General features: G+C 35.2%; 2 protein-coding genes across 6 annotated transcripts; both read right to left on the bottom strand.

Annotated features, from left to right (window-relative positions):
* Positions 1–563: 563 nt before the first annotated feature.
* Positions 564–4,414, bottom strand: LOC140881445 (histidine biosynthesis bifunctional protein hisIE, chloroplastic). Of its 5 annotated transcripts, XM_073286768.1 has the most exons (8): positions 4,264–4,414; positions 3,991–4,062; positions 2,832–2,898; positions 2,408–2,572; positions 1,673–1,918; positions 1,483–1,578; positions 1,208–1,359; positions 564–1,018 (listed from the first exon to the last, which is right to left on the bottom strand). In XM_073286768.1, exons 4-8 carry the CDS (start codon positions 2,555–2,557, stop codon positions 820–822), a joined length of 843 nt encoding a protein of 280 aa, XP_073142869.1. In that variant the 5' UTR covers positions 2,558–2,572; positions 2,832–2,898; positions 3,991–4,062; positions 4,264–4,414; the 3' UTR covers positions 564–819. The 5 variants fall into 5 exon arrangements, with proteins under 5 accessions (XP_073142869.1, XP_073142870.1, XP_073142871.1 ...); XM_073286769.1 differs by lacking the exon at positions 3,991–4,062; XM_073286770.1 differs by lacking the exon at positions 2,832–2,898.
* Positions 4,415–20,215: 15,801 nt separating this feature from the next.
* Positions 20,216–23,333, bottom strand: LOC140878809 (uncharacterized). Its single transcript, XM_073282435.1, has 5 exons — positions 22,665–23,333; positions 22,089–22,243; positions 21,755–21,975; positions 20,349–21,235; positions 20,216–20,233 (listed from the first exon to the last, which is right to left on the bottom strand). Exons 1-5 carry the CDS (start codon positions 23,331–23,333, stop codon positions 20,216–20,218), a joined length of 1,950 nt encoding a protein of 649 aa, XP_073138536.1.
* Positions 23,334–23,560: the final 227 nt, after the last annotated feature.

The raw sequence follows: 23,560 nt of genomic DNA on the forward strand, positions 1-23,560 counted from the left end.
TAGTTTGCAGAAATGCTACAATTTGAACTTGTCCACACCTCCAGCAGTACATCGATATCTTGCCTCTTTTATATGTGTACAATATATAACAGATGCCCACGATGATCCCATTAACACTTCCCAAAAACAAGATGACCCGAGTGAGTCTTATCAAGTTTTGATTCCGAAAAGTAGAATTATTTCCATTACAGGTTGTTATATTGAAATGTTAAGATAGAACCACACATAGTGAAATGACATTTAAAACCAGAAAAACGGATTGAATATGGTCTTACTACCCTAAGGTCAGTGTCCAATTTCAGTTAAAGTATATACAGTATGTAATCAGAAAAAAAAAAGAACAAAATGCAGATTACAAGATTAAAATGTACATTTTGCAAATTACAGAACCGAAGAATGTAACTATTCATAAATATGTACAAAAAAATTGAAAAAAAAAAACTCTAAAAGAGTGGTGATTTTGACTTTATTTTGTCGATGAAAAACATTTCAATGACAACATAAAAGTATCTGGATAAATTTGGGTTGTCACAATAACTGCAAAATAACAAGTTTCGCTGTCAAACAAGGACAATTACTACTAATATCCCAAAAGCTCACATGCTTGCTCCAAGTGATAAATTCATTACTTAAGGACAACTAACGAAGTTACACAAGGCACAAAATTCACAGAATCAACATGCCACCGTCAAATTACCTTTACTTCAACTCAACAATCTTCAACCACGAAACAATAGCAATGTATCTCTTCGTTTGATGTTCAGCATCTTGAGTTTATCAGAAGTCGCAAAATCTCAACAATCATTCCGCACCATGACTCTATGAGTTGCGACTGTTTTTCTCTTCAATGCCTGATTGTGCAAATCGGAGCCTGAGTACTTGAAGAACGTCTTCAAATTTTACTCCTTTCTGAGCCAGCAAAACCATGGAATGATACAGAACGTCTGCCATCTCAGAAGCTGTCCTTGATGGATCCTCGTTTTCCTCCAGTGTCCGACAAAACTCATCCATCTCCTCTCTGTCACAAAAACATTGAACCAACCTTTAACGAAATTTTTTAACCAGCTTACAGACTGCTCATTTCATTCAAGAAACTTGTATACCACTGTCTTGTAAATGCACCAAGTACGAGTAGACAATACAGCTGTGATTAGAATCCTAATTTATTTGTTAATAATAAACATCTGCAAAACAAATAAAATCCCACCTGATTTTTGAGCACAGTAAATTGTCATCAAGGAGTAAGCGCTTAGTCCAGGATGGTTTGCTGTCAACACTTGAAGATATTTCTTCTTTTCGTTTCCATATAGTTGATTCTAGAGAGTACAGAGTCGTTAATGCGAGTTTGTTACAATCAACCTGCCAAATGAGAAATATATGATAATGTCCTATCAACATTCGCACAGTGATCCAACAAGAAACAACTCTAATCTAATTCTAGTTTGAATAAATAACAAATTCATCATGAAGTTTTACTGTTACCTGTGGATCATTTAAGACCTCATCAACGGACGTATAATAGCAAGTCTCAGATCCAGTGTGGCATGTTGGCCCATCAGGTTTTCCAAGATAAATTATCTGGTAAATGATCAAACTCTCATTCAAACAGTAACAGGCACAACTCCTAATCTTATACGAAGATTCAATCACCTGGAAAACAGTGGGAACTTACAGAATCACGATCACAGTCAAGAAAGATATCACAAACGTTGATGAAATTCATTGAGGTTTCTCCCTTTATCCACAAAGTTGATCTTGACCTGCTATAAAAGGTAGCCTTTCTGGAGGAAATGGTCGCTAAAAGTGCCTCCCTGTTGGCAAACCCTTGCATTAATACAGCTCCGGTATCAACATTTTGAGCTATTGCCACCACCAAACCTTTGTCATCCCATTTGACTTTATCCAGCAACGGACTAACCTATACAGAACTAATTAGAACAAAATGAAACAATCAACAATATATAAGCCTTAAATATTGCATTATACTATTATTCTTTACAAGACATAGCAAAATACCATCCTGGAACAATTGCACGATACCTATCCCACTGCCATATTAGATCCTCTTACTGGTGACGGAAATGATGGCAAGATTATTAACCAGAAAATGATGATCATGTGAAATTGTGAACTGTTAAAACCCGGAAAAAGTCAAGTGATCACCGGCTTTAAGATAATTTCTATTACATCTGATTCGTGTCCAAACCACATATAATGTTTGCAAAATGATGATCTATTTAAAGCCAAAGTAAGCAAGTTCTGAAGACATTCTCTATCTTCCATCTTTCTCAAGCTAAATTCAAGCACAAAAACTACCTCAAGTCAAGATCAAGCCAACAAATCACAAGCATAAGCTCAATGCACATTCACAGATAACAAGCTAAACCAAATGTCATTTTCACGTCACCTTTGCTTCTCCAGGAAAGCCTGGATCCAAAGTTTTAAGGCAAGCATATACCCGGGAAGCCGGGCTTTGTGTTCCCATAGCAGAAACAGAGAGATGGCATTTCGTAGAAATTCTAGGAAGTTGAAAACAGTTGGTGTATGGAAGTGCCATCTATTTTGAACCGTCCTGAAATAAAGAACAATAAAAATTTGTTGTGAATGAGATGCATACAAAAATTACTGAGTTTAGAAATCGAGCAAAAAATACCTGACGTTCATTCAGCATGAATTTCCCAAAATAAATAATTTGTTTTTTCCCAATTTCAAATAAGATAAAGAAACCATACAAAAAAAAAACAAAGAAATTAAAAACCCTAGATCGTGGAAAAGGTATAATTGGGATCTGAGTTCTCAACAACAAGCAATATCTGAAACAAAAACCTTACCTTTAAATTGAAATTCAGGATAATATGCCTTCCTCTCTACTTTCTACTCTCTCTTCCTTCAACAATTCTACAGAAGATTAGGGCAAAATACAAGGTTTAGCAATATCCTAACCGAGTATGACTTAACCTAATAGCGCAGATGAGCCCAACCATGTTTCTCTTTAATTAAATTGAAAGAAGATATCATGGGGTACATAATTTTATATGAAGATAAAACTCTGATCAGATGATGGGAGGTCCTAAGAAGATTTGAGACAAACAAATAAAGATGAAATTTTTAACAGCACTGAGTTTTAAAATAATAGTAATTAACGAGTCATAGGCAAAATTTTAGGAAACAAGGATGAACAGCCGCATATATACTTAATTTATACACAAACAAACAAACCTATTTTACATAACAAGTTGTACACTTGTCCGTTATTCAAATTCAATAATACAACAAAAAACCGATAAAATTAAGTATATGCAAGAAAGAAGAAGTACATATGCATAAGAATTATCATTAACATGTTCAAACCACATATAACACCACATATTATCAAAGGTTCATCCACGAAATGCAAATAAAATCCCAAAGAAAACTCCGGAAAAAAAAGCTCAAAACAATTTTCCCGAAAACCAATTCATCGAATGCAAAACAAATGTTCATCTATGTTAAATACTTCTTAGATAAATGAAAATTTAACGTCAAGAGGATTAAAAACTATGGAAGAAACAATGATTTTGAATATAACACAATTTTTGAGCCCCACATGCTTCTGGAAACACCTGTGACGCCTTCGATATGTGCCGCCACATATACAAATCGATTGAAACTCAAACCGAATGACGTAAATAGAGGTTCCCACCGAACACTTGTTCAAACAAATAGGCTGAATGTGGAAAATCCACATTCCCCCTACCTTGTAAAAGTATTTTCACATTCCTCTCATTCTCTATAATAGGGCGTAATTGAGTAGGTTAGGTGGAGGTTGTCATGAAAGTAGTTATGAAAAATATAATCAATGGCGTGTAAATGAACTAGGGCCGACCGAATAGAGCCGAAATTTTAAACAAATGTAGTGTTCGAGTTCAAATTGAAGCTCTAACTTCTATTGTTTTCATCTCGAGTTCGATTGAGGGTTCAAGTTCGAGCTTTTTTTAGCTTTTCACAAACCTTGAGAATTATAAAGCCATTGTCTCGACAAGCATCAAGCTTACACTGATTCAAGTTTGCGGAACTGTTCACCTAAAATTGAAGGGTAAAAGAGAAAATAAAAACCAGAGTTGAAATCAGATTTCAGCAAAAAAGAAGAAAAGCCATGAAAAAAAACTAAATTCCCTAAAACTAATCAAAATCAGCAACGAAATCACGTCATTCCAATAAGAGGAGTGTTCTTTAAAAAAAATCTAAAATTTCATTTTCAATCAGAAGAAAAATCAAGCTTACACTTATATTGTTACATTCAGGCTTCAATCTATGCACCAAGCAGTGGGAGGAGATGGCTACGACACAGGAGGAGAAGGAGCGGCGTCCGGCGACGAGGGTAGGAGCCGGCGCCTAAGGCAAATTGAGAAATGAAAAGCCGAAGGCCCGAACCATTGACATATAATTTGGATTTGATAGGTTTTTTTTTTTAAAAAAATGTTTTTGTAAGTTTTAATTTTTCTATCTTTGAATTTGAATTAAAAAAAGTGTTTTTTTAACCGTGTGTTAGGAATGTAGGATTTTAATGGGATTTGAAATTGTAAATATCATTTTTGTGTTTGGTAAAATAGGATTTTGAAATGAGATTCGTATTTGACGGAATTTCATTTAATTAAATGAAATTTTTATGAAATTGGTCGGATTTCGTGGTATTTCATCGGATTTGAGTTTTAAAAATTATAATAAAATTTTTAAAAATTATATTTATATAACTTAATCGTAGATTTCAATTTTTTTTGTAAATTTTATAAATTATCATTAATCTAAGAAATTATATTATCAATTCACACTCCTATATTTTAAATTCTTATCAAACACCAAAACGAAATTTCAATTCCACGAATTCCAAATCCAAATCCCATTTTTTATAAATCCAAACACACTCTAAATGACCTTCCAAACATCTTATAAACTAAAAAAATATATTTTTTTAAATTTTTTTTTTATCTGGCTTTTGATACCAAACGAGACCATATTTAAATAAAATATGTTTCAACGGTTTAAGAGTATATTTAGTTAAAAATATATATATATTCATTATCTTCTTTATTTTATAAAAAAAATCTTCTTATTTATTTTATTCAAGTTGAGGGACCCTTTTATTTTTTAATGTATATTTAATTACCAAAATACCATTTTATTTTTGTCCAATAATAACTACTAATTTACGAAAATACCACTTTTATAAAATTAATTTATATAAAAAACACATTTTTAATAAAAAAACAATTTAAAATTATTCTTTACTTTTATTTTTTGTTTTTTTTAAAAAATTGAATTGCATGAACACGCAACGCATACATGTGAATCTTTGCAATATAATAATAAATAAACTCCATAGAATAACCAATTTTGACACTTTTAATGAGTTCCCAAATATACCCTCATTTTTTAAAATTAATCTTTACTGTTATAAATATATTATTATTATAGATGATTATATATTAAAGATATGTGATCAAGATAAATATGTCAAGATAATATTTATGAAGATTTGTTTGTATCTTGTAATCTTTCCCTATAAATAGGGGTGATTGAGTTCAATGAAAATTGCACCTGAGTATTGACTCATATGAATTCTTTCTTCTCTCATGAATTCTCTCTACTCATCTCTCTATTTCTATTATGATTTATAACACGTTATCAGCACGATGCTGTAACCAACTGAGAATGAAAATAATTCTCATTTTATTGATGCTATTGGAATAGCACAACGTGTTGTCAATACTCGATTTTATGAGAGATGTTCATTGGTGCTCTAGAAGTAGAACAATGAAAATTTTGATATATTAGTGCCCATGAAATATCATGAATATGTTGATGGCTATAACGTAGCACAACATGATTTTATATTGAGAATCTAAAGAGATTCATAGTTATAATATAATATATTGAGAATCTGAATAGATTCATGATAAAGATGTGATATATGATTTCGTATATTGAGAAAGTGAAGAAATCATGATTGATATCTGATATGATATCAAATATCTATAAATATCATTGAAAAAATTGATCTCGTGTCAATTGACATATTGATAAAAGGATGCAAGGTTGCAATATTGAAATATTGATAAAAAGATGCAAGATTTGATAATATTCATGAAGAATATTAATATAAGATCCAAGATTTGGAAATATTCTCGAAGAATATAATGTAATGCTCTTTTGGTTGTTGAGAATTTTATGAATTGAGAAATTTAGTATAATTTCTCAAAGAATATCGATATATGATCTAAAATTGTCAATATCCATAATTAAACATATATGTGAGATATATATCAAAAGATATTGACTTGATATCGATTCAAATCATATATTTATTATTAATGCTCTAGAAGAAACATGATATATTATTTGTCACTATTTTTATAAATAGCGACTTGATGTTCAATGATGATCTGCTTAGGCTATGGATTGACAATTATGAATGTGCGATAGTAAAATCGCAACATTATCAATCGAAAAAGAAAAATAAATGTTAAACCTACTGAATTGGACCATCATATATATTGGGCAATGATGATGATAGATTGATGGTAGCCTATGCATGATGATGTCAATGAGTTGATTTATGACTAACTTCAAGTCATTTTATTTATTTATTGAACTAATTTATTTTTGGTAAATTAATTTTGTATTTGTTTAAACTAAATTGTGGAAAACTCTAGCATGTGTTGTGTTTTGATTCACATAAATTATTTTGATGATATAAAATAAGAACTACAAATATTGTGAATCTATTCTATTAGTCAATATATTGCATGAGATATTGATTATGCAATTTGGTGATAAATTTTCTGATTTGAGAATTTTTATATTTTAAGGATATATTGGGTTGTTAAATTTTTATTTAATAAAATTTGATTATGGATTTTAAATTCCTCAATTTTGATTGTGGATATAAATTTTGAATTTTTTCAAAATCATTTGATTAAGCTATCACTTTTTAAATGAATGATAGAGTATTTTTATCACATGTTATTATCTTACATGTAAGAACATGAAATTAATGTAAAATGACATTCGTGATAGATTGAATGTTATTATTAAAGGTGAAAGGTCTACTTGATGCATACATGAATTTGAAAAGGTACGTCCGATTTTTCAATTTAAATTCTTTTATTATAATATCTTATTTATAGTAATTTGTTCAAGAAAAGACAATTATGAAAGTTGTCTGATTAATGTGGTCCATTCTTTTAAGTGAATGTGACAGTGCCAATTAACACAGTTGATACACTGTAGTTTAATTCTTCAAGGAAGAATATGTCATATCGTATGAAGCGAGATATGAATTATGTATTCGATACAAAATATTGAGATATACGTCATAATCAAGTATTGTACTAAATGTACATCGGTATATCGTATCACTATCGTACCTGAAGTACGTAAAGAGATTTTATTGATATCTATCAATTAAGATATAAAAGTTTGTGAAGACCGTTGATGTCTACCCAAATTATTTGTTTCATCGTATGTTGATATGAATGTATGAAAGATCTTGAAGATCGTTTGATTGACGATGAAAAAAATGATGTGCTTGATATTATAGAATAGTGATACACAATATTGACGTATATGAAATTTTGAATCTAGTGAATATTGATTTGGTTTAAATAGTATATTACAAATCAATATTTCTAGAAGAGCTAAAGAGCTCCAAAAGTATCATTGATGCAAATACTTTCAGAGTTTGGCATAATGGATTGAATCGAGCATTCAAATTATATAAATAGTTGAAAAACTATTGATAGTGCACAAAGTTGTTAACGAATAAGCCAAAAGTTCCTGGATCGATAAATATGAATGTTTTTGAATCAAAGATCCAGAAGATTTTATGAATTCTTATTGGCTTATCAAATTTGATATCACTATCATTAGCTCAAATTGGTAGAGAATCCCCATATTATCTGAAATGAATGAATAACGTGGGCCCACAAAGCGCAACATGATGTTTGCAAAAATACGTATTGAGAAAATTTCCAGAATATGTAATCAAGACAAGCTTGATCAAAAGAGGATATGCATATCAATTTTATTGATTATAAATATGTTGGTTTAGTTGATTTATTTTGCCTCCAATCAACTATTAAACCATGAGAATAAATGCGTCATATTTGGAGATATCTGAAATATATGTTGTAAATATTATGCCAAATGATTATGTACTGAAAGTTAATGTTTGTGCGGTAAATGCACTACATAAATCTCTCGAAGAGATTATAAAAATGTTGGAAATAAATTAGATCTTATGATCAATTATTTTGAACAATGAGATTTTATGACGCGAAATTCGAATTCATTATTCTTGTGAAACAATGTTTCCAACATTGAGGGGGAGGAAATGGAAGCTACAATAATATTTGAGATCGATCCCAATCAAATATAAAGTGGACATGATTTTCAAATTTTAAATCTCAAATACATTATTTGATCTTGTGTATGAGATCGTTTAGCTTCATTTATGTTCAAGCTGAACAATATATATAAATCGTCTTTAGGGACAAAACTCCTTTAAAGAAAATGAGTGAATATCTCAATGTGAAAAGAACAATGGAGGCTGGTCGTTATGAAATAAATCAACGTTCTGCAGGACCATATTTTATATTACTTGCAAGTAAATGAAAAAGGACGCTAGAAGCGTGAACGACCAATTATTTCAATGAATCCAATTTGGATTATGTTATTCATGAAAAATAACAAGTATATCAAAATATGAGATTTCACAAATTATTTGGGATCGAAATGATATAATCATTCGTGTGTTTTGCTATTACGCAAAATGATGATTATTTTGAACTACAACTTGTTGAACTTTCAATAACAATGATATGTGACAATATGAGCAAATATTAGCAAAGTTTCTCAAAGTATTTCAAGCGGATTATGAGAAAATATTTGCACTTATCGTGGATGCACTGATTTGATGATGATACATATAGAAACATCCTCGAAGGATTCGATGCTCATAATATTGTTTTTGCCAACTTGAAGAAGAAGAAAAAATATTTGGTCTTGAAGTACCATACATATGGCAAAATCAGCATCTGAATCAATTTTTGGCAAATCAATGCATAAGATTGAAATATTAAGAGCTAATAATTGAAAGTGATACTTGCAAGAGGGGGAACAATTAAAGTTGTACTTTTTTTTCTTGTCTATGATTTTTCCCACATGGTTTTTCATAACAAGGTTTTTAATGAGGCAATTAACAAGTATCAAGATATGTCGTACTCTTTTTGCTTCATTAAAATTTTGTACCGCTGGGTTTTTCCTGATAAGGTTTTAACGAGGCGCATCCATCGTCGGGAAGATATCCAAAGAAAATATATGTTGTTGTACTCTTTTTTCTTTGTTCAGATTTTTTCCACGGGGTTTTACTGTCAAGGTTTTAACGAGGCAACACTTGAGTCCCGATGAATTTCTCAGACATAAATCTTGCCAAATGGAGATTTTGAAGAATTGGTTTCTTGTGTAAATAATCATCTAAGGGGGAGTGTTATAAATATATTATTATTATAGATGATTATATATTAAAGATATGTGATCAAGATAAATATGTCAAGATAATATTTATGAAGATTTGTATCTTATAATCTTTTCCTATAAATAGGGATGATTGAGTTCAATGAAAATTGCACCTGAGTATTGACTCATATGAATTCTTTCTTCTCTCATGAATTCTCTCTACCCATCTCTCTATTTCTATTATGATTTATAACATTTAATATATAATAATAGATAAACCCCATTCAATAACCAATTTTGTTAATTTAATGAGTTTTCAAATATACCCTTAATTTGTTGTGGCTTTTGTTTTTTAATTCAAATTTGATTTACCTTTTTAATTAATTTATTTAAACTTTATTTTATTTTTCTTTAGTGAAAGGATGCTTGAATTTGTTCCGTCACAATTATAAATAATTATATCATCATATTTTTTTATTAAAAAAAATCATTCATCTTTTATATTTTGTACACGCATTGGGCGTGCCAACGTTGCTAGTAATAATAGATAAACCCCATAGAATAACCAATTTTGGTACTTTTAATATGTTTCCAAATATACCCTCATTTTTTAAAATTAATTTGATGAAATAAAAAGGAAAATACCTAAATTACCCTTGAAAGAGGTGGAAAAAGTAGAAAAAGTGCAAAAAACCATCACCCTTCGGTTCATCTGAATCTGATACCTGTAACCTCCATGTTTCAAATTTTCTCACCATTATTAGACCCACTTTCGATCAACTGAAAATTGATCCCATCAAAATTCAAAATCTCTTCATTAAAAAAAACATGGACATGGATGAGGTTGGCGAGGTTGAGATCAAGATGAGTTTTTGATAATTGTTTAAAAGAAACTGCTTTTCACATTTTTATCTAATCTAATATGAAAAAATGTAAATTTATACAAAGCAAAACAAAACAACATTTTTAAATTTTTATCTAATCTAATATGAAAAAAATGTAAATTTATACAAAGCAAAACAAAACAACATTTTTAAATTTTGTAATAATGTAACTTCCATAATTTTAAAACCTCAATATCATAAAAAAAAATTTCATTTTGATTTCTTTTGTCAAACTAACTTTTGTATCTCTGTAGAATATAAACTTCTAGTTTTATTTTTTTGTTCTCCTCCTTTGATTGATGATAAGTTATATTGCAGGAATATGGAAACAAACATGGAAAGAGGCAAACTGAGAAAAACCATGACAAGTATGTTATATGTTGGCGATTGTTTTTGATTTTGGTTGTTTTATATTGGCAACAGTTTCTTCCTATTTCGGTTATCTACATATATAATAGAGAAAATAAATTTTTTAGTTCAGTAACTTTATCCCTTTTGGGTTTTGGTCCATTAACTTTTTCGATGTGGGTTTTGGTACATTAACTTTGCATTTTCAGTGTTTTTGGTCCAACTGGATATGTGTCAGCTTTTGATTGGTCCATGTCATCATTTTGGACCAATCAGAAGTTGACATGCATGCAGTTGAACAAAAAAACACTGAAAATGCAAAGTTAGTGTACCAAAACAAACGTCAAAAAAGTTAATGGACCAAAACCAAAATATGGACAAGTTAATAGACCAAAAAACTTATTTTCCCTATATAATACAACCAGCATCAATTTTTTGGTTGCTTATTTCGTTGTTTATTCATTTAACGTCATATCTGACATGCATAGATGCCCAGAATTGGTGTGCTGTAAGGGATTGCATTTTTCTTTGCTGAGTATTATGCACCCTTTCATCCTCATCTTTTTGTTTTTTTGGGTTTCTTCTGTACAAAAATCTGAGAAGTTTTACAACTTCTTGACTGAGGAAGAAATTACTCTTCTACTACCTAATAAGTCAATTTCATCATCAACAAACAACATTAATTGTGCATCAAGTCATCAGTTAGTGTTTGTTTCTCAAAAATAAATTTTCTCTTCTGAATTTAACCATACGATCAATCTTATTATGCAAACAAATTATTCTTTTAAAAAATAAAATAAATTATGTCTTCTCTTTATCGATTTTTTTCCTCATGCAAGGTTGTTGGGGATTGAATGTGTGTGTAGGGGGGAGGGGGGGGGGGGGGGGGAGGTGAATACACACAAATAAAAACCTTTAACTCTAATGCAATATGATTGAGCAGATGTTAGTTCACTCAACCGATTTTCTTTTAACTTTCTAGATATATAAGAGCTACTTAGAGTAGTGCAAAAACAACTCTCACTAAACTAGATGATAATGATAAAATAGTGTAATGCAGTAGCGTAAATAAGTACAGATATGCTTATGGATATTCGAAACTCAATCTTCTACGTCACCCCTTCTTTCTCACGGGAAGGATACACTAGAAGACTTTGGTTATTACAACGTATTGTAATACACCCGATCCAAGTTAGGACTTATCAAATGCCCAAGATGGAACTCCTAGATTCACACTGATAATATTTTAAGTTCTTATCAAACTTTTCTTCAGTTGATGATGTAGGATCTCTAAGCTGCTTGAAGGCTTAGAATCTCAAATCCTTGTAGCAGATGGTGTTTTTCAAACAACAGCTGGATTTGAGTAACCCTGGAAAAGATCTCTTGTAGATCGGATATGTTTTTTAGCGAAGGGTTGAATCAGCAGTCGAGTATTCAAGAGTGGTGTCAAGTGCTCAAGTATGCAAATCTTTTTGAACGTAACTTTCTTGATTTTTGTCTGAATAAGCTCTGATATTTATATCAGCTTGTCCAACGTTTTTATTCTCTTGTCAACGGTAGAAAACGTCTTGAGTGTCAGATATCATTACATGATTTAAGAAATGTGATAATATCTTCTGAATATATGTACTAGGAGCGCCTTAAATTGTCTATTCAATGTGTCGTCACATTAAATGCTATTTATTGCTTTTCTTACTTTATCAGATGACTCCTTAAATGCTTCTTCATTTGCATTTAAGTTGTCTTGTCAACTTTCTGAAAACTGGGAATTCGTGACTTCTTGAATACAATAGATATCTTGTCAACTAATGAGTTCAGTAGATATTCTTGCTTTGATAATCCAGATCAGTTGAGCATACGTCGGTTGATGTTCTTAGCTCGGTTGACAGATAACGATTGACGTGCTTAAATCAGCTGATACTGTTTATTCCAGTCGATATTTCTTGGTCAGCTGATATATTGCAGTCGGTAGAATTTTCTTGAACACCTGTTTTACATGTAAATGGAGGCCGAACTAAAACAACAAAGTATTGTTTTGTTATCACCAAAAGTTAGGATTCAACAATTTCCCCCTTTTTGGTGATGACAAAAGCTAGGCCCCAAAAAATCATTATGAAGAAAGTTTACGAGATGAATTCATTGCAAAAATGAATTGCATTGATACATAGCATGTTACAAGCAATAATTGATAAAGCGCAATAAAATCCTATTACACCTACGTTGCTGAAATAAGATAAATATACCTGATATATCACTATTTCCTTTGCTGTTGCATTTTTTTTTTCTGTGGAGCATCTTGCTTTTGTCGTTTGCTGTCAACTGATTTTCTGGATACTTTCACCCTTTTTGACATCACCACGGTTAAGATGAGAGATAATCTCTCCAAGTTGGGCACCGACGGTGGCTTGGAAGGAGTCAATGCGGGAGTCAATATGAGCAGTCAAGTCATCTTTAAGAACTGATATTTGTGCTGAGGTATGCTCATTTGTGCAACGAACAATTTGTGACACCTGTTCAGCAACAGTATCCATGGCCCGAAGATTGCGTTCCTTGTAGTTTTTCAATTCAGTAACGCATCTTCCGATCTCAAAAGATAGACTGTTGAGACAGGACATAATCGTGGATCGAGAGCTTTCAATGCCAGCATCTTAACCTTGGATGCGATTGCTGAGGCTCTACGTTGTAGAGAAAAGTTCGTCGATGATGCGTTCCAGATCATAAGTCGAGAATTTGGTTGAACAAACGAATCTGAATTTATCTTGTCAATGTCATCGCCTAAAGCATTGATAGTGATTGCTTGAGCATTGGCAGTAGTCGTAACAGGAGAGGAGATATTGTGTTCAGCAAGTGGTGGCATTACGGTTGTGTGAACCAATGAGGAGGGTGCATCGACCCTTATCGTCTGATCAAGTGGACTATCTGGACTGGTAGGCTGAGATTCTTCAGTAGTCGGGTGAGGAGAAGAGTCAACAGAGTGAATCTCATGAAGAGGAGATGTAGGCTGAACTTCATCCAATTCAGATAATGACTTCAAAACGTCTGATACTGAATTAAGTGGGATCTCAGGAAGAGAATCATCAGCAACTGATGTAAGTGGTTGGATCAGTGGAGGTTCTGAAGCAGTAGCAGTACATGATGCCGTCGGTTCTGCAGAGGTGGAAGCAAATGAAAATTATGTCGAAGGACACAAGTAATGCTGCCATGATTTAGTTTTGCAGAGGCGAAGAATTCCTTTACTAGATCATAGTCAATCGTAGAGCCGGAACTGAGAAATTTACGAAGTCCAGAGGCTTCAATCATATGAAACTCTGCAGAGATTTTAGAGTTTTTAATGGAGTGCACTTCGTCAAAGTTGATTCCCAAGCAATTTTTCTGGATAGACATCTTGAAGACTTATCAGTGTTTGGCATTTCAGATATGCCGTCAGGCCCGGTAATTATGCTTTGTGACGTTTGAGCATATCAGTGGATAAAAAACAGGTTGAGATTGATATCTGCCGACCCTTCACCTTCCTTTTGCTCTTATAAATATGAGATCAAGAAATCAGTAGTGCATCAAAATACACACGCATAAATAGAGACAATAAGATGCCAGGTCCTGGAGAAGATTTGGCCACAGAGTTCAACGTTGAATAGACTAGGGTTAGGTCCCGCGAGTATGAAGATACTGTGTTCGGGAGAGTCATAGAGGAATGGGAGGCAGTGGAAGAGCTGTGTCTTTATCTTTCTGTTGTTGATCCATAGAGTTTGATGGACTCTGTAGGTGACTATGACAACCAGATGCGGCGATATGAAAAGAGGTTGTGTAGTAGCCCGATTCCATTTTACAAGATTAAGTGATTTTAAACATGTTAGAAAAAGACATATAATTTTTAAAGTGTCAAAACATGTTTAATGAGTCATTATTTGGTGAAAATAATAAAACATTAGATCCGGAATGTCCGAAAATGGTAGGAAGGGTCCCGGGGGTCTCAGACAGTCCAAAAACAGCCAAACGAGTTCGGAAGACCTAAAGCAGTTTGGAGCATCCGAACCCAGTTTGGACAGTCCGAACTCAGCAGAGCATAGATGTCAAAGTGGCTCGAACAAGTGGTAGTTCGGACCGTCCGAACTCCACCTATAAATAGGCCATCCGAGGGCCTCATTTCTCACACAATTTCACCCTCTTTCTCTCTCTCTCGATTCCAGCTTGGTTTTAGGGGTTTAGGGGTGATTCTAGCCTTCCTAGGCTTGGTCCAGAGGTTGGCCAGGTGCTCCAGGGTTGCGGCAAAGAGGTGCCCAAGTTCTGGGGCAGTTGTCATCAGCGGGCTGACGACGGATGCAGGTTTATCTCTGGATCCTTATAGTAAATAGGGAGTACGAAATAGAGTAGTTAAGACTTTTAGAATAAGGTTATAATGCATGAATACTTTGCATTGTAGTGTGGACTATAGGCTTGGACATTAGAGCTGATATAGCTTGCCTAGTAGAACTAAGGTACGTAAGTACAGACTGAGATAGCCAGCTGAATATACATGTTTATATGTTGCATAATTATGTGTTGCATTATTATATGTCATGATATGCATGATTTACTGTTCATGATTTGTATGCGGCATTTGCATACCATGTCATTGAACCTATTATCCTTTTGAGATAGCCAGTTGTTCTAGGGTCGCTCATCCCTAGGTTTGTTGTTATATTACAATCGGGTACCGTGTGACACCCACTGGACCGACGGGGCAGCGTGTGCGGTTTACCCAGGACAGTTATAGTCCAACATCGGGTTCAGTATGTGTGGCACCCACTGGATCTTAGGAGCAGCGTGCGTATACTGGAGGCGCCTGTGTACTGAGCATGTTTTTCCAGATATGATCCCAGTTTACCCAGAGCATTCATAATTCATGTTGCATGCATCATATAGACCTGTATATTCAATACTTTACGTACTGGGCGTTAGCGCTCATGTCCCTGCTTTTATCTCGGACACCCCATTTGACGGGGCAGGTTTTGCAGGTGGACCAGGAGCGAGATCAATGGCTGATAGGTGACCAGGGCTTGGTAGCAAAGGTCATCAGAGGGGTTCTAGATTAAGATTTTATTCGGTATATATTCGATTTGGTTGTATTAAGATTTATTTATTTTGGAATTGTATAACTTTAAGATTTTCCGCTCTTATTTCTCTAATTACATTTAATTAATTTAAATTCATGTTTAAGCTTCTGATTAGTAGGTGATCACGGTGCGGGTCACTACATTTATGGTATCAGAGCATGCATAGTAATCTTGGAATCTAGATTTTTGAAATTGGGTTTAACCTTTTGATCATCGTATAGATGGCGGGACAAGGTGACGAAAGTAGCCATAGTAGCGTGGGTGGACGCTGGGGCAATCAGGACGGTCGGGAGCATCGTCAAGGCCGTCATTACCATCGTCATGATGATCATAGGCATTTCAGTATGCATAGATTTATGCAGATGGGTCCGAAACCTTTGGTCGGAGGAGAGTCGCCGGAGGATGCGGATAATTGGCTGCTGCGGCGTATGGAAGTTTGTTTTCGGGAGTTCCGATGCATTGAGGAGCAGAAGATGGAAACTCTCGATTTCCTCGTAGAGGGACGAGCACAGAGGTGGTGGAGTTCTGCGTCCGCACCTATCATCACAGCGCAAGGAGTGGTTACCTGGGCGGATTTTTGCATAGCTTTTCAAAAGCTGTATTTTCCTCCCGCACTCCGACAGGCGAAGGCTAGTGAGCTTTTGAGTTTGAGGCAGGGCTCAATGTCTATTGACTAGTACCAGAAAAAATTCTTTGAGTTGTTGCCCTATTGCCCCCAGATTTCCAACAACACCGAGGCCAAGTACAGTCTATTTCTTCATGGCCTTAATCCAGAAATCCATGACCAAGTAGCTGTGAGTAATGACATGACTTACGAGGGACTAGTTAGTCGATTTCATTAGGCAGAGGACAACATTCGACGCAACATGTCATTTCTCTCATCTAGACCCACGAGTTCTTTGGGTCCCCGTACTCAGTCATTTAAGAAGTCCGGATCTTCTTCATCTACGAGATCTGGTGAGACTGTCAGTCGGGAAAGAAGAAGTTACAGTGTGATTACTGTGGAAGAGATCAACCCACCGAGAATTGTAGAGCCGCTGCTGGAGCTTGTTTCATCTGTGGAAGTGTTGATCACTTTAAGAGAGATTTTCCCAAGCGTGGTGGACAGAGTGGGCAAGCATCTAGGATGGGATCTCAGGTGAGTAGACAGTCTGAGGCATCAGTACAACAGAGGACCCAGAGTAGGCATCATGGAGATGATCAGTAGTCTCAGATGCAGGGTTATATTTATGCCTTGCAGGGAGATCAGACGTAGTCAGAGAAGAATGATGACACTCATAATGATTTTGACAGATGAAGTATTTAAGTTTTCTGTTGATAGTTCTGTTTTGTGATAACAGAATGGTAATAAGTTGTATTTTGAAAATTATGTGGAATTAGGATTTGGGATTTTCTGGAGTTAATTCCAAGTATTTTATGATTAATATTAAGCGGTGATGAATTGATAGATATTTTCATAACCAGGGGTTAGAGTTGTGCTGGTTTCCAGATGATCAGTTCTAGGCTTTCTCATGAAATGAGTCAGAAAGTCAGTGGTTTGACATAGTGTCTGAGATGACTCAGTGTTAGAGTCATTGGTTATTGATAATGGATTTTCACCATAGATTCAGTGATAGATTATACCAAGTGCTGAGGACTGTGCTGGGCTATTCAAGACAGGATAGGAAGCGCGACCTATGCCAGTGTTTTCTAGGAGGTTTATTCCAGATAGGCTATTGGGGGAGGCTACCTGAGTCTTGATATTTTTCCAGTTATAGCAAGGGGTTTAATTAACAAAATGAATGTTCTTATGAGTTTTATATTGGTACTGGATTAGTGCCAAGAGATTTTAACGTTATCGTCTGACTTTATCAGAGATACATATTTTAGCTTTCGTTCACATAATAGTTTTGGAAAGGATTCTTTGACAAGTGTACATTCTAGATGGATCGTTTTCGCAGGTGGTACTGAGGGAGAACCAGGAGATTCGATCAGTATCATCTGTCCTTATCAGAGTTACAGATAGTGACCGGGGACATGATCAGCATGAAGATTTGGGTTTCTTATTAAGTGATTGTAAGACTTATTTGGGAGTATTTCCTATGAGATTAGAGATATGGTTTTGAGTTGTCAAGTGATGACAATTTTCATCAGGGCACAGTGTTGATTGGTAATGAGAGACGTGGACTGTAATCAGTATTGCAAGTGGTTGTGTATGTTCCCAGTATTGCTCTAGAAGTCTTTTATACTTCAGAAAGGTTATTGGAAAGTTACCCCAGTCTGGATACCATGATGTTACTAGTGATTATTTGGATTCAGTGAGGTCTTGTAAAATGATATGAGAGAATAAAGAACTTGTTGTTATTATTCAAGTCCATATCGGTACTTAAGATGTATTTTGCGGACAAAATTATCTTAAGTGGGGGAGAATATAGTAGCCCGGTTCCATTTTACAAGATTAAGTGATTTTAAACATGTTAGAAAATGACATATAATTTAAAAAGTGTCAAAACATGTTTAAAGAGTCGTTATTTGGTGAAAATAAGTGGAAAATCAGATCCGAAACGTCCTAAGATGGTAGGAAAGGCACCGAGGATCTCAGATAGCCCAAAAACAGCCAAACGAGTTCGGAAGGCCTGAAGCAGTTCGGAGCATCCGAACTAGTTCGAACCGTCCGAACCCAGTTCGGACCGTCCGAACACAGCAGAGACCAGGTGTCGAAGTGGCTCGGAAAAGTGGCAGTTCGGACCATCCGAACCCAGTTCGAACCGTCCGAACTCCGCTTATAAATAGGCCATACGAGGGCCTCATTTCTCACACAATTTCACCCTCTCTCTCTCTCTCTCTCTCTCTCTCTCTCTCTCTCTCTCTCTCTCTCTCAGTTCCATCTTGGTTTTAGGGGTTTAGGGGTGATTCAAGGCTTACTAGGCTTGGTCCGGAGGTTGGCCAAGGGCTCCAGGGTTGCGGCGGAGAGGTGCCCAAGTTCTGGGGCAGTCGTCATCAACGGGCTGACGACGGACGCAGGTATAGCTCTGGATCCTTATAGTAAATAGGGAGTATGCTAAGGATTTTAGAATAAGGTTATAATTCATGAATACTTTGCATTGTAGTGTGGACTATAGGCTTAGACATTAGAGCTGGTATAGCTTGCCTAGTAGAACTAAAGTACGTAAGTACAGACTGAGATAACCAGCTGAATATAAATGTTTATATGCTGCATAATTATGTGTTGCATTATTATATGTCATGATATGCATGATTTAATGTTCATGATTTGTATGCGGCATTTGCATACCATGTTAAACCTGTTATCTTTTTGAGATAGTCAGTTGTTCTAGGGTCGCTCATCCCTAGGTTTGTTTTTATATTACGATCGGGTACGGTGTGACACCCACTGGACCGACGGGGCAGCGTGTGCGGTTTACGCAGTATGCGTGGCACCCACTGGATCTTAGGAGTAGCGTGCACATACTAGAGGTGCCTGTGTACTGAGCATGTTTTTCCAGGTATGACCCCAGTTTACCCAGAGCATTCATAGTTCATGTTGCATGAATCATATAGACCTGTATATTAAATACTTTACGTACTGGGTGTTAGCGCTCACGTACTTGCTTTTATCTCGGACACCCCATTCGACGAGGCAGGTTTTGCAGGTGGACCAGGAGCGAGATCAGTGGATGATAGGTGAGCAGGGCTTGGTAGCAAAGGTCATCAGAGGGGTTCTAGATTAAGATTTTATTCAGTATATATTCGATTTGGTTGTATTAAGATTTATTTATTTTGGAATTGTATTTAAGATTTTCCGATGTTATTTCTCTGATTACGTTTAATTAAGTTAAATATCATGATTAAACTTCTGATTAGTAGGTGATCACGGTGCGGGTCACTACAGGCCGAGGTCCACTGATCCGACAAAGATCTTTAGTTCTGAGGGCATGTATCTGATATTGCTCTATAAGAGGACATTGGCTATGTTCGTTCTCCCAACAGAGAACTTACTACCTTTATGCATTCATGAAAGTTTGCAGTGGAGAGAGAGATAGCTAAGGCAGTGAGAGCCTTTGAGGCTCTTATGTAACCAAGTTCTCATGTAAATCTCATGTAATTAGTATGAATATAAAAATATTTTGCGTATTATCTGCTGACTTAGTGTGATAATCTTATGTACAAGATACAAGTATCGTACAAGAAAAGATTACTATTCACGCCTTTTCACATATCAGATATCTGAACATTAATAATGATGTGACTAAAAAGACGGATGTTCATGAGTACGTTGCAGTCGAGATAAGATTAAAATGAAACAGCGATCAGAAAAGTACAACGCGAAAAGTGTTTGTTTTAATCTTTCATTAAATAAAAATGCACGAATATCGAAAAGTCCCTAAAGTTCTATTAACTACCTCAGTCTGACCATCATTCTGTGGATGACAACTAGTAGAAAATAACAACTTAGTTCCAAGTTTACACCACAATGTTTTCCAAAAGAACTTAAAAATCGAGTATCCCTATCAGAAACAATACTTCTAGGCATGCCATGCAATCTCACAATCTCATTAAAGAACAAATCTGCAACATGCAAAACATCATCTGATATTTTACATGCAATAAAATGTGTCATTTTTGAAAACCTATCAACCACAATATAAATAGAATCCCTCCCCTTCTTAGACCTCGGTAATCCAAGAACATAATCCATATAAATATCTACCCATGGTTCATTAGGTACTGAAAGTGGATCATATAACCCATGTGGTTGTGATCTAGACTTTTCCTTCCTACAAGTTTCACACCCCTCACACATCTTCTCAACTTCATGCTTCATATGCGGCCAATAAAAATGTTCATGAAAAATTTGATATGTTTTAGCCACACGAAAATGCTCCATTAAACCACCACTATGCGACTCTCTAACAAGTAACTCCCTAATTGAAGACTTAGGAATGCACAATTTATCTTCCTTAAACAAATAACCATCATGCATGTAAAACTTATCTTTTGGACCACGCATACATGACACATAAATCTCACCAAAATCAACATCACTCATATACAACTCGTTCACATGCCCAAATCCCAAAAACTTAGCATCTAAAGTAGTTAGGAGCACGTACCTTCGTGACAACGCATCCGATACTACATTCTCCTTACCTTGTTTATACTTGATTACATAAGGAAAAGTTTTCACGAATGCTACCCATTTAGCATGTCTTTTTTTCAACTTCTGCTGTCCCTTGAGATGCTTCAAGGACTCATGATCCGTATGAATCACGAACTCTTTTGGACTCAAGTAGTGCTGCCATGTCTCGAGTACCCTCACCAACGCATAGAACTCCTTGTCGTAGGTAGGATAATTCAAAGACGCTCCACTCAACTTTTCGCTAAAGTACGCCACTGGCCTTCCCCCTTGCGTCAAAACGCCTCCAATTCCGACATCTGATGCATCATATTCAATTTCAAACGCATTAGTAAAATCAGGTAAAACAAGTAAAAGAGCATTAACTAACTTTTGCTCAATAATATTAAAAGACTTATCTTGCTCCTCGCCCCAATGGAATGTAACGTTTTTCTTGATAACCGCAGTCACGGGAGCCGCCTATGTGCTAAAATCCTTCACGAACCTCCTGTAAAAACTCGCAAGGCCATGGAAACTTCGAACTTGACCAATAAAAGTAGGTGTTGGCCAATCTCGAATAGCACTTACCTTTTCTTCATCAACTCTCACACCTTGTGAACTCACAACAAAACCAAGAAACACGAGTTCTTTTGTACAAAACACACATTTCTTTAGGTTTGCATATAAGTGTTCAGCATGCAATGTGATTAAAACAACTCTTAAATGTTCCACATGATCATCTAAGTTTTTGCTATATACCAATATATCATCAAAATAGACAACAACAAACTTTCCAATATATGCACGCAAAACATGATTAATTAAATGCATGAAATTACTAGGTGCATTAGCCAAACCAAAAGATATAACCATCCATTCATACAACTCATGCTTTGTTTTAAATGAAATTTTCCACTCATCTCCATCTCTCATCCTAATTTGATGATAACCACTTTTAATATCAATTTTGATAAACACACAAGCACCATGCAATTCATCTAACATATCATCTAGTCTAGGAATAGAATGCCCATACTTGATGGTAATGTTATTTATAGCTCTACAATCAACACACATACACCAAGATCCATCCTTTTTAGGTACTAACAACACAGGTACAACACATGGTGACATCGACTCACGCACAAAACCTTTATCTAGAAGCTCACTTACCTGTCTTTGCAATTGCTTAGTTTCCTCCGGATTGCTCCTATAAGCTTGACGATTCGACAATGCACTCCCGGGTACGAAAAAACGATTTGGTGCTCAATCCCTCTCAAAGGTGGTAATCCTTGAGGTAGCTCCTCCGGAAAAAAATCATCGAACTCCTGCAATAGAGAAACAACAATGCTCGGAAGATCTCTGGCTATATCACTTGTGTTAAGAAGTACCTCCTTATAAAATATCAACACAAGTGGAACACGTGAACTCATGATTTCTCTCAACTCACTCTTTTGGGCTATATATTTTTTCAGCCTCTTTTCGCTCAATTTTTTTTTTCATTCTTTTTTTTTCTAAGGCCATCTCACTTTTTTGTTCACTCTTTTTTTCGGCCTCATCTCTTTTTTTATTTTTAATTTGATCATCCAACACTTGCTTTGGAGTCATAGGCAACAATACAATGGACTTTTTTTTCATTACAAATGAATATTTATTTTTAAAGACATCATGAACCACTCTCCTATCAAACTGGCATGGTCTGCCCAATAAAATATGACACGCTTGCATAGGGATCACATCACACAAAACCTCATCAACATATTTTCCAATTGAAAATGGCACCATAACTCGCCTATTAACTCTCACCTCCGCACAGTCATTAAACCATTGCAACCTATATGGTTGATGATGCTTCAAGAGAGGCAACCCTAATTTTTTCACAAGTTCGCAACTTGCTACATTGGTGCAACTACCCCCATCAATAATAAGACTGCACATCTTCCCATTCACAAAACAACGAGTATGAAAAAGGTTTTCCCTCCGACTCTCTTCCTCTTCTCTAGGTTGTGCATGTAATACTCTCATACTCACCAATAACTCACCAACTACAGCCCCAAACCCATCCTCATCATTAGGATCTACCAACGCACGCATATCGTCATAATTTTCCTCATCACTCTCAGACTCCACATCACCACAAGCATTAATAATCATCAATTTCTTATTTGGGCATTGGCTAGAAATATGGCCAATACCTTGACACCTAAAACATTTAATATCTCTAGATCGAGTATTAGAATTTTCAGATGTACCTTTAACCACTTGTTTTGGTGCCTCCAATTTGGTATAAGATTTTGGTTTGGACACCGGCTTGTTTTCCTTTCGTTTTGCAACATTCGGATGCCAAGAAGTTGACGATCCTCCACCGGAAGGAAATCGGCCAGCTCCTCTTATCTTGAGCTGCTGCTCCACCTTCATGGCCGTCTGCACCATCTCATCCAAATCAAAATAGTGACAAAGCTCCACTTGGTCTTGGATTTCTCTATTCAAACCACACAGAAATCGAGTCATTGTAGCTTCATTATCCTCCTCAATGTTGGTCCGAATCATCGTGGTCTCCAACTCCTTGTATTAATCCTCCACGCTCCTTGGACCCTGCTTCAAAGTTTGTAAACGCCTGTACATATCACAATAATAATGGTTAG

The sequence above is a fragment of the Henckelia pumila genome, chromosome 2, assembly GCF_033568475.1.
Source record: "Henckelia pumila isolate YLH828 chromosome 2, ASM3356847v2, whole genome shotgun sequence".
NCBI lineage: Eukaryota > Viridiplantae > Streptophyta > Magnoliopsida > Lamiales > Gesneriaceae > Henckelia > Henckelia pumila.